General features: G+C 37.6%; 1 protein-coding gene across 1 annotated transcript in view; it reads right to left on the minus strand.

The window, feature by feature from the left end:
• The window catches only part of ARHGAP42 (Rho GTPase activating protein 42), a 268,642-nt gene that overhangs the window by 193,667 nt on the left and 62,874 nt on the right, over positions 1-12,101 (minus strand). The window contains exon 2 of the mRNA XM_039221800.1: positions 4,800-4,895. Coding sequence (XP_039077731.1) covers positions 4,800-4,895 — 96 coding nt within the window. The remainder of the gene's footprint in view (positions 1-4,799; positions 4,896-12,101) is intronic.

Here is a 12,101-nt window from a genome sequence, read left to right on the forward strand (position 1 = left end):
GAATCTTACACCAGTTTGTAATCACTCTGTACCCTCCCTCACCAGTTTCTAAGCCCCAAATGTACAGCTGGTGAACTTCTTACTCCTAACTCAAGGTCTTTACTTAGTTCAAAAACTAAAGCAGTATACAAAGCAGGCAATTAGAGCAGCTGTGAGAAGTTAAGTTGGATGGATTCAACAGGCTGCTGCTTCCCACTAGGCTAGCACTGTAATTGGAAGATAAAAGGGAGCCATCAAAAGCTCACGTGCAGTTCACTTATCCTTAGAGAAGAGGAGTAATGACCTCACACTGCTCTTAAATGGAAAGGAGGGCACTAAAGGGATAGTTCAAGGATGCTGTCTTGCTTGGGACTTCAATTCTGGAAACAACTGACCTGTCCTCTGAGCCTGAGAAATTCCAGACTGGGTCCCAGACAACTAATTACATTTTGCTCCCTTCCAAGTCAGCAATGTCTCACTAGCACTGAAAAGCAAACAAACAAACAAAAAGAACTCCCGCAAGCACAAGGCCAAAAGGGTGGGTGCAGAAGGGGACACATGAAGAGTGGGACTGACTTACAGGCCAGATACAGGCGTACACATCTAAAAACCTCCCAGAACAGCTTCCACAAATTAGGTAATTATATTGATATGGAACAGGCATATTCTTTTCCTTACTTTGCTCAAAATCTGTTTTTTCCCCTATTCTGCCGTAAGCGCATTGAAAGCATACATCTTCTACATCTTCCTACCACCTTCCCACCCATTCCCACCACAACTCACAAACAAAAAGTCTGCAAATGTCTTGACTTTACAAGTTATTTTTCATTGACGTTGCTTGCTTATAAGAAAAAAAAAAAGGAGTTTTTGTAAGTCATCGTTTTTAGTGGTTACATCATTGGTAAGTCTCAAAACTTCCCTGGCTCAGAGTGTTGTGCCATTACTCAACGCTACAAGTCACAGCTGTCCCTATTTCATTCCTTTTACTAAACCAGAGGAGTAAGAGGCTGATACTGAGGCTTCAACAAGATATTTTAAACAAAGCTGAAACTAGGTACCTTCCCATGTAGAATTAAACCTGATGAGAAAAGTAAAAATAAAAATAAACTGAGGGAGGAGGGTAAGGATAGTTCTTTGCACTGCATCCACTTCAGCCTTACCCAACAATGTCAGGGATACATTCCTAGGTTACTATCCTTGGAACAACAGCTTGCAATATCCTCATCATTCCTTCAGGTTAGGAATAGTTATTCAAGTCTTTATTACATTGTTATTTTGAAATGTTTAGAATGTATTTCTATCTTTAGGCTCAGATAAAAAGTGCTAGATGGTGAGGACATGCAAACATATCTATATTTTTACTTTATGTGTTTCTTATAATTTTTTAAAACTACTTTTTGCTCTAAGTTAGGTTTTCCTAATAAAGCATTAATGTTTAACTCAGATTCCCAATAATAAGAGCTACATAAGTCTCCTGATTGAAAGCAACAAGCAATATTCTATCTTTCCCTACATACCATTCATCTTCTATCCCCCAATCTTTTCTCTAACTCCTTAAAGCCCTCAAAACACTAGAGTTTGATCCACTATTCATTGCCTATAATAAATCTTCACCTACTGATCAATTCACACTTTTCAAATCTAATCTGCAAGAGCCACAACATCTATTTAGCCTAAGTGGAAAGAGACAAGCAGACCAATGATGAATATCAAATTCACCACAACCTGGGGAAATCACCTAACATTTGCCTGAAACGCTGCAGGGCATTTATTTAAATCCCTACCTCTGCAGTTACTTGTGACTTCAAGAAAGTATTGTAAGTGAGAAGTTTAATGGAAATTAAGAGAAATATGCAGAAATATATTTACTGTATTTTTTAGCAAGACAAACTACAAGCAACTTGAATGTTTTAGAATTTATTTCATAAGTTTTTATATATCAACCTTATGGAATATTTTATTTTGAAGTCATGAAATCATTAAAAATCATAATATCTATGACAACCCAAAGTTTTTAACATAATCTTCTTTAAAAGAAAACAAATTTTACATATATATATACTATATTTTACTTATATATATATACTATATATATAAGTAAAAAAGTTAAAGTTTATAAGGAAAATTATGTCATTTATTCAACAATTTAAGGGTCTACTGTGAGTCAGGCCCTAGGTCAGGGGCTAAAGCGAAAGTGCTTTTTAAAAAAGACAAGACAGATCAGGCCTCTGCCTTCTTTCAACTACAACTGCATTACTAAGTGAAAATAAATGGTATTACATAAATATGTGGGTTTTATTTTTTTCTAAATAATAATGCTAATATAGTAGTATTTTAGTAATATAATCTAGGCTTTTTGGCCAGGTGTGCGTCACAAAGCCTATGTTGGGGACCAGACATTTATGACACAAATGTCAAGAAGTGTTACACAAAAATGACAACCATTGTTCCAATTGCCAGTAGTGCATGATCACTGAGATCACCAAGAGGAAAAGAAGTCATGTTGTTAAGGCCCATGTGGCAGTCTTCACTTTTCTTCCACATGGCTCAGATACTTTTCATCACAGCACTGAGGGAGGAGAAGTCATTGATGATTTCAAGAGACCAGTTACCTCTACACACCCCTCAGAGTAACTAACACCCCTAAGGGAGAAAGCCAATAAAGTGACCACCTGGCACAGCCCCTCTGAAAGACTGCCACCTTGATCACCCTTTTGTATGCATAATGTAAATCCCACATGTAGCAAGGGCTTGTTGAAGAACTCTGTATTCTGCCAGTGATTTCTCCAGAAGGAACTTTTGTGAATGTAGGCAAGCTAAAGCCATACAATGAATCAAACTCATTCAGCGTATCTTCTCCCTGAGAGCCTCTTTTTGGTGGGGATAACAAGCAAGTTTGGACTTGCTACTTAGGTGTTCAAAAATAAAAATATACTGTTTATGAATACATATATAATTGACAAAACAATGAAGAAAAAGAAATAGTAGAGGAAAGAGAGGAATGTGATTGTGGAGGGGCATGTCAAGGTTTACAAAAACTTGCTACTCAAAGTGTGATCCATGGACCAGCAATGTCAGTATCACCTTTAAGTCTGTTAGAAATGTAGAATCACATACTCCACCTGAGATCCTCTGCCTCAGAGTCTGCATTTCATAAGATCTCTAGCTATTTCATATATACATCAAACTTTGAGAATAACTGTTCGAAACACATGTAATATTCTATTTTTACACCTGGAAGATGAGTACATTTAGTATTATCCTCTAAAATGTACATATTCTATACAGTCTTTTGATCATGTGACATATCTCTAATTCAGCCTCAAATGGACCCACCATCTACAAATTGTTAAGTAGTGATTGTTAAAATGTAGGGAAAAGGAATGCTGCATGAATCTGATCTTCAAACAGTAAAATTTCAGATACAGATAAAACTTCAGAGATTACATAACCCAACCTCCTCATTTTATGGGAAATAAAACATCTGAATCAGGAATGGGTATGCTCCTAGAGTCAGACTGCTGAATTAAGGCAAAGTTGGATTAAGGCTCAAGTCTCTTGATCTTCTGTACTGTTCTATATATCCTATAATAATACCGGTTTAGTATATCATAACTGATTTCTTTCTTTATAAACAAATACTCATGTTAAAAAAAAAATCAAATGATAGGGTGCCTGGGTAACCTCAGTTGGTTAAGCATCTGACTTCAGGTCATGATCTCACAGTTCGTCAGATCAAGCTCTGCATCAGGCTCTATTCTGACAGCACAGAGCCAGGTGCCAGCTTCAGATTCTGTCTCTGTCTCTCTGCCCCTCCCCCACTCGTGTGTGTGTGTGTGTGTGTGTGTGTGTGTGTGTGTGTGTGCGCGCGCGCGCGCGGGCTCTCTCTTTCTCTCTCAAAAATAAATAAACATTAAAGAAAAAAATTTTTTTAATTTAAAATTCGGTGTCTCAGTCAGTTCAGTTTTTTATCTTGATTTCAGCTCAGGTCATGATCCCAGGGTCATGAGATCAAGTCCCACACTGGGCTCTGTATGAACATGGAGCCTACTTAAGATTCTTTTTCTCTCTCCCTCTGCCCCTCTTCCTTGTTTGAATACTCTCCAAGTGTCTCTCTCTCCAAAATAAAATTTAAAAAGAAGAATCCTTTTTTTTTTAAAAGAGAGAAACCAGTACCATATTTTTTAAAAAGTAAAATAATTCTTAAAACCAGTGCCTTGTATATTTAATAGTGGATGTCTAATATGTATTTATTTGGGTGAAAGATGCACTTTGAGACAGAGACAAACATTGTTTTCCACCTCTTATCAAAGGGATAAGCTAAATTATAGAATAATAAATAAATAATTTCCTTATGGAAAAAAAACTAGAGTTGAATTTTTAAACAATTTACAATATTCTCCTCTACAATAACCAAATATTACCCTAATACTTTTATTTTTATTTCTTAAATTTTTTTTAAATATTTTTAATTTATTTCTGAGAGAGAAAGAGAGAAAGAGAGAGAGACAGCGTGAGCAGGGGAGGGTCAGAGAGAGAGGGAGACACAGAAACTGAAACAGTCCCCAGGCTCTGAGCTAGGTGTCAGCACAGAGCCTGATACCGGGATTGAACCCATGAATCGTGAGATCATGACCTGAGCCGAAGTCGGACTCTTAACCGACTGAGCAACCCAAGCGCCCCTCTAATACCTTTATTAAAGTCAGAATATTTTACATGTTTAGTATTTGGGTATGTGAATCTGTTTCATTTCAATGAAATCACTGTCTGAAGTAGGACTTTTAAAATTATGTAGAATATTAAAGAACAGCAGTACTCACCAATACTAATTTCATCATCTGTTTCAGCATCACCAATACATTCAAATTGGAAATCTTGCAGTGACTGGGAAAATTTCTGTACCGCCATAGACAGATCTGCAATTAAAAAGTTTTACAAAATCATAAGTTGAAGATACCATGGGATACTAGAGTTTCCATGTGTATTATTATATAACTCCAATTTTAGTACTATATTTACCAGAACCTTTTAAAATACCAGCTTGATAAATTTAAGCAGAATTTAAAGACACTGCTAAAGAATTATTTTAGGAACTGGATATTCTCTGTTCACTGGGGATTTGTCCCTCTAAGAAAGTTTTGGTGCCAGTTGTGTATTATCTGGAAGCCAATTCCCAAAGCCTTTATGAAAGAACTACCATTCACTCCCTATAAATGGAGCATTCATTAAAAAAAAAGAATGCTACTAAGATCGCTGGTGGGGTGGGGTGAAAGGGAGGGGAAAGCAGCCAACCTTTGATTAGAAAGGCTCACCAATATACAGACTATAGAACAGGGAGGGAATGTGTTTTTAACCAATAAACTACTGATTTAGATCTGGTAAGGTGAAAGGCCACCTGAAAGGCTATTTACTAATAACCCTGTAATTTTTAGGGGACCTCAAGCTAAATATGTTCTTCAAACCAGGCTTTAGCCTGAACAAAGTCTAGAGTGTGACTAAATCCAGAAGAATTTTTTATTCCTGGAGAGAATAAAGAAAAGCCCCGAATAATGAGAAGTAAATCCCTAGGATACAGCCTAACAGAGTGATTAAGAATGCAGACTCTGGAGCCAGGCTGCCTGGGTGGAAATCCAAGTCCTACCAAGTATTTGCTATGTGACCTTGGGCAAATTATTTAACTCCTCTGAGCCTCTGTTTCCTCATCTGTAAAGAGTGAATAATAATGGCGTAACCACCATAGAGTTGTTTCAAGGATTGAGTAAATTAATATTTGCAAAGGATTTCAAACTGAGCCTGGCATTTAATAAACAATATATAAATTTTTTAAGTAAAATTATAAATCAATCTGACAGTGTAGCATCATGGAGGCTTTAAAGGTCACACCACTCAGAGCTACTCTGATCGTCCATACTAACCTTTCCACAGAAGTCTATGCCAATAGGAAAACATTTTTCTGGAATTCACTATACACTTCATTTAGTGGTATCTCCCATGGGTTCAAGTCTAATACGTGAACTTTTACATTTAATTTAAGCAACAGGACCCAACAAAGACTCTCTCCTTAACCAGTGTTTAGTCAGGCTCATCCAAGCCCTCATCTTGTCTAGGCTTCTACCTTGGCTCTCAGTCCTCACTAGGCCTACATAGTTCAGTTTTAGCAAGAATCTTGCCAAGTCAGTTTAGAAAGAATTCCCCACCCTGGATACCCGACCAAAATCTTCATCCCCTACCTATTTAGTCCTTCACCTGACTTCACCAAGAATCCTACTACCTTTGATGTCTCCTCCTAATAAATTTTCTATCCACCAACACCCTCTCTATCCTGGCCCCAAGCCTGCTCCTTGGCTATAAATCCCCACTTGTTCTTGCTGCTTTCAGGGTAGAGTATGCTCTCTCTCCCCTATTGTGTGTGATAAGCTTGACACCTTTAGCAGTCTTGAATAAAGTCCTCCTTAACATTTTAACCAGTGTCAGCATAACTTTTTCTTTAAGAGAACATTTGTTCTAGCCCTATGCCTAGATATGACGTCAGGACTTACTGTGGTAACCCACCATTCAGGAAAGCCTAAGCACCTATCAATGTAAATACTAACGAATAAACAGATCTTCAAACATTAAGGTCACTTTTCTGTGTCACTGTGACCCAAAGAACTTACCAACACCCTGAACAAATACAAGTATGAAGATGACAGGCCTCAAGCTTCAGAGAGGCTTTAAAAAAATCAAAATACACACATGAGACAGATTTTTTTGAAAAAAGAAAAAAACAAAACCATATTATTCTCTGGAAAGATGATGCTACTCATAGATAGCACCTCTTTTCACAAGGGGCCTAAAACCTTGGGCCAGCTACATATTCTGCTTGAGAGGTACTTTCAATTTAAGAGAGAAAGTTCTATCAGCTCAAGAATGTCCCTGGATTGGGCTTTCAGGAAGAAAGATGAAGAGAGCCTTCTTAATGAATTATCAGTCAATGAGAAAACAAACGCTTTATTAGAACTAGACTTTGCCAATTACCTTTGAGGCCTTGAACAATCATTCATCCTTCCCAAAAACCATTTTTCTTATCTTTACAATAGAATATTAATACCGATCTCACAGGGTTGATCTAAAGACTAAATGAAGTATGTACCTGATACATACTAGGCAACTCAATAAGCGGCACCAGTTATTATCATTCAAGTCCAGCTCATAAAAGTGGGAAAGTTGACTGGCCTTCCAGACAGAAGGGCACTGTGCAAAAGTATGCATTTATCTGACAGTGCACAGCTCTGGCTATGGGTAGAGAAATCCTAACACCTATATCAAATGCTATGAGAAGACAAAGAAAGTAGACTCCTCGGATATTTTAAGCTAAGCTGGATGTGAGTACTCTCCCTGAGACAGGGAAAGCTTTCCATTTAATGTCCCTGTATTTGTCTATATACAATATAAAGGGCTTATGGTAAAATGGATTTGAAGTCACAGATGCAATTCCTACAGCAGAGTTGAGATGAGGGGTGGTATATATGGGTGAATCAGGGCGTTTACGAACTCTGTAAGAGAGATCTTTCCTTCCCTACCCTCCTCACCATTAGTTCCTCTGAGTTTCCCCTCAAATAAATTCAATGAGCTATCTGGAAGCTTAGTCGAAAGGAACTCTGACACTATACCCCACCACCGACCATTTATTCCTGAACTATTCTTCATTTCCCATGGCCTTGCTCCTTCACTAAGAAAGATAAGCTGCTTTCTCCTTTCAGAGACATCACAGTGGGTGCACTAGAATAATGCCTGTTCCAAGACAAGAACACAGAGGCCCACCTTACCAGCTACTCTTATCAATATGGCCACGTGATTGAGAGTGTGAGTTTTAGAAGTGGATTACCTGGGTTAATTTCCTGCCTCTACCAATCAATCAGTGACATGACTGTGGGCAAGTTTCTTAACTTCTCTGTACCTCAGTATCCTCATCTGTTCAATGGAACAGAACGTGTCTCTCAGGGTTACTGTGAGGAGTGAATGAGTTAAATATAGATGAAGAACTTAGAACAGTGTCTGGCACAATGTTAAGCATTTAAAAAGTGTTGGCTATTTCCATGTAAACATTTTAGAAAAGAAAAAAAATGTTTCAAGAATGAAGGTAGCAGCTATTAGACCTTAGATAACCTTGGAAAGTGCCCAAGAAAACCACCTGTTGATAGCAGTTTCAAATTCTCTCTTACTGCACTGCAACTGGGCCATGACAGAGACAACCTGATTATTCAGTATTTCTGAGTAAGAGATATGTGTCTATTTCAACACTAGAATGAAAAAATGCACAAATGATCTCTCCATAGCCCTTTGGAAGCATAACAAGACAGGATTACATTTAAAAAAATTTGTTCTCAAGTTAAGTCAGATAACAATTCCAAAAATAAAGGGAAGTCCAAAATAGGACTTATTTTCAACTTCAAGTGTCTGGGTTCTTGATTTTTCTTTTATTTGTTCTCCTTTTCTAAAAACCATAGTAATAATCAGGTCAAAAATATTACCAAGGTAAAGAATTTATTATATTTTCTGCCAGTAATATTGATCACTCTGCAAAATGAGGAATCCAGCTCACAGGTTTTAATCTTGGCTCCATGTCCCTCTGAACTAGAAAGCATAACACCTTCAAATGACTTGAAGCCATGTGAAACACACTATTCCCTAACCGTCTAAATTTTCTAAACAATGGCCAGATGCATAGAACAGAAATTGATTAAAACCTAATTTTTAAAATTCTATTGTTGAATTTTAAACTATAAAAATGTATAATGATAAGAACCTACATTTTCTCTTAAATACAAAAAGAAAGATCAAGTGTATAAAATATGACAGAGAGTTCTAATTTAGGCAAAAGTGTCTCTTTCTCCCTATTTCTACCCAGCTATTAGAACTTGAGAATAAACAAGAAAAAGATCCCAGTCAGAGCTGCCTGGTCACATTCTAAGGTGAACATAGAGGAATAACATTTACTAGCAAGCAAGACTGTACATAGTAGAGATGTCATTTAAGTACCACCCTTACGATATCTTTTCCATTTGCCTAACCTGCAAGTTAAGCCAGGATGTCTTCACATGTATTCACATTAAGTCGGAAGAGATTACACTAGGCTTTAATTAGTCAGCAATGTTTTTATATCAAAGAGTTAACCTATAGAACCCATGATTAGATGATGCTAATGAAACACTGAAACTTCATTTCATTAGAGAAATAAAACACACTTAGGAAATAATTATAACTCTTCTTATACATTAAGAGCTGCCTTTTACTTTAGAAATGTTAATGGAATTGTTTTTACAATGTTACCTATGGAAGTGAGCTATATTTATGTCAGAGCATGAACAACCAGCCAGTCTACTGGTATAAGGCAGTTCTTCCTGAAACCCAGTTGATCGGAGACTGGACATACAACTCACAGGAGCAATGTGTTGCAGACCTATGTGTTGTAGAATTATACTCACACTCCCATGCAGAAGGCAGACAGTACAAAGCAACAGGAACACAAAGGTAAAAATAAGATAAATCCTTTCCTCCAAAAGGGCACAGTCCAATAGGACCAGAGGGCATATAAATAAATCTCATCATAGGTCAATTAACAAAGTCTCTTACAGAGGTTAATAACACCATCACTAGAGGGGCACCTGGATGGCTCAGTCAGTTAAGTATCCAACTCTTGATTTCGGCTCAGGTCATGATCTCAGGGTTTGTGAGATGGAGCCCCGCCCTGCAGCTCTGAGCTGACAGCATATAGCCTACGTGGGATTCTCTTTCTCCCTCCCTCTCACTCTCTCTTTCTCTCAAAATACATACATACATACATACATACATACATACATACATACATAAAACTTAAAAACAAATAACACCATCACTATGGATAGTACTTACTACTTGCTAGATACTTTTCCAAGCACTTAATGCAAATTAAATCATTATCAAAACAGCCACAAAAAGCAGATATCATCACTCCCATTTTACAGATAAAAAAAACTGAGGCACAAACAAGTTAAGCGACTTTCCCAAGTTCATACAAGCTAGTAAATAACAGAACCAGATTTTCAACCCAGGAAGGTTGGCTCCGGAATCCCCAATTAACCATACTGCCACACTGCTCTGCACATAAAGAAAGGTAGCAAACAAGAAGGCACAATTAGTGGTGCCTGGGTGGCCCAGTTAAGTGTCTGACTCTTGGTTTCAGCTCAGTCATGATCTCACTATTTGTGAGTTTGAGCCAGCCCCACATCAGGCTCCGTGCTGACACCACAGAGACTGCTTAGGTTCCATCTCCCTCTCTCTGCCCCTCCTCCACTTGCTCTCTCTCTCTCACACACAAAATAAATAAGTAAAAATTAAAAGAACGAGGAAGAGGAGAAGAAGAAGAAGAAGAAGAAGAAGAAGAAGAAGAAGAAGAAGAAGAAGAAGAAGAAGAAGAAAAAGAAAGAAGAAAGAAGAAAGAAGAAGAAGACGACGACGACGACCACTACCACCACCACAACACAATCAGTTCTGTTTGAGTGCATTGGTGAAGATTGAATGCAGATTCTCAGAAGAATCAATGAAAACAGAGACTTAAAAGATTTGACAACACACTAGGCATGGCCAAATTTACAAAATGTACAGAATCTTCCAAAAGGCATCTTCTACCTACCTATACAACCACACCTATCAAGACTCATACCAAGCTAGGGTACTGGTTAACACTAGAAACAAACATCCAGGGGCGCCTGGGTGGCTCAGTCAGTTAAGCGTCCGACGTTGGCTCAGGTCATGATCTCATAGTTCATGGGTTTGAGCCCTGCTTCGGTCTCTGTGCTGACAGCTAGCTCAGAGCCTGGAGCCTGTTTCAGATTCTGTGTCTCCCTCTCTCTTTGATCCTCCCCTGCTCACACTGTCTCTCTCTCTCTCTCAGAAATAAAAACATTAAAAAAAAATTTTTTTTAAACAAACATCCAGTCTCTTGTACCTATGTTTATATCATTATCCCACCTTCTAGAGACATACTCTTCTCCATGGTCTCTTTCAAGACTTCTCTCAAGCCCCCATTTCCTCCAAATAGCCTTTCCTGATCCCTTCCAGTTTAGCATTATCTCCTCTTATATTTTCAACTACATGTTGTGGCTCACTTGCTATGCTTTCTCTCTTTTACCTTTTACCCTGTTATCCATAAACCTAATCTATTCATCCTGTTTTAAATAGCATAATAAAGGTTGGAAGTTTTACCATCTGCAAATACTATCCAAGTATCCAACACCATTCTTATGCAGAGGAGCTCATTTTCTGAAAGCATGAATTTCCGTAAGGTAGATGAATTCTTTCAACTTTTCAGACGCATTTCACCTTCCCTTCTACCTACTCTTGCAATCCCCTGATGTGGCTTTCTCAACCACTGATAAAACGTGGGTGTCAACTTTACAAAAATAATCATAAATAATAAAAAGTAAATAAAAAGTTTTTCTATTTACAAGAAATTTTGATATACGTTCACAATAATGATAAGATGTTTTATTATTTCAAAGCTCTTACATATTTTTTCCTAATTCTCACACAAAAATATGAGGGCTGCTGCTCTGAAAATGTAAGTAATGATTAGCCCAAAGTCTAAGAAGAGCTGGGCTCTAATCTGGACAGGTCTTCTGCTCCCCAATTTGAGATTCTTTCTGCTACATATCACAGCTAATTCCCAAATACTAACAGGCATTAAAACCAGGGAGGTATGTCCTTTCACAACATCTACTAAGCCTTTATCTGCTACATAAACTCTAAAATAGTAAGACTCCAAGTATTGAACTATACATTAGAGCTAGCTATGCTCATTAGCATGGAATAAGGTAGCAGCAAACATAATTAGATGGTCATTATGAAATGCCATGAGGGAATCCAAAGGAAACACACAGCGCTTTTACACTTTCTAATGCCACAAGATAACTGAATAATAATTTAGGTGTTAAGCTTTTTGAAGGTAGGTATATATTCTTCATCTCATTTTGCCCATAATGCCCAACAGACAGCAGACTCAAAAGAAACCAGAGGGACCAGAGAGACAGAAGTATACACCAATGTGCTAATATAAAAATCCACTATAGATCAATTACTGAAAAGCTATGGTACTGAGAATA

Source organism: Hyaena hyaena, unplaced genomic scaffold (assembly GCF_003009895.1).
Source record: "Hyaena hyaena isolate Hyena2069 unplaced genomic scaffold, ASM300989v1 scaffold_1018, whole genome shotgun sequence".
Classification (NCBI taxonomy): domain Eukaryota; kingdom Metazoa; phylum Chordata; class Mammalia; order Carnivora; family Hyaenidae; genus Hyaena; species Hyaena hyaena.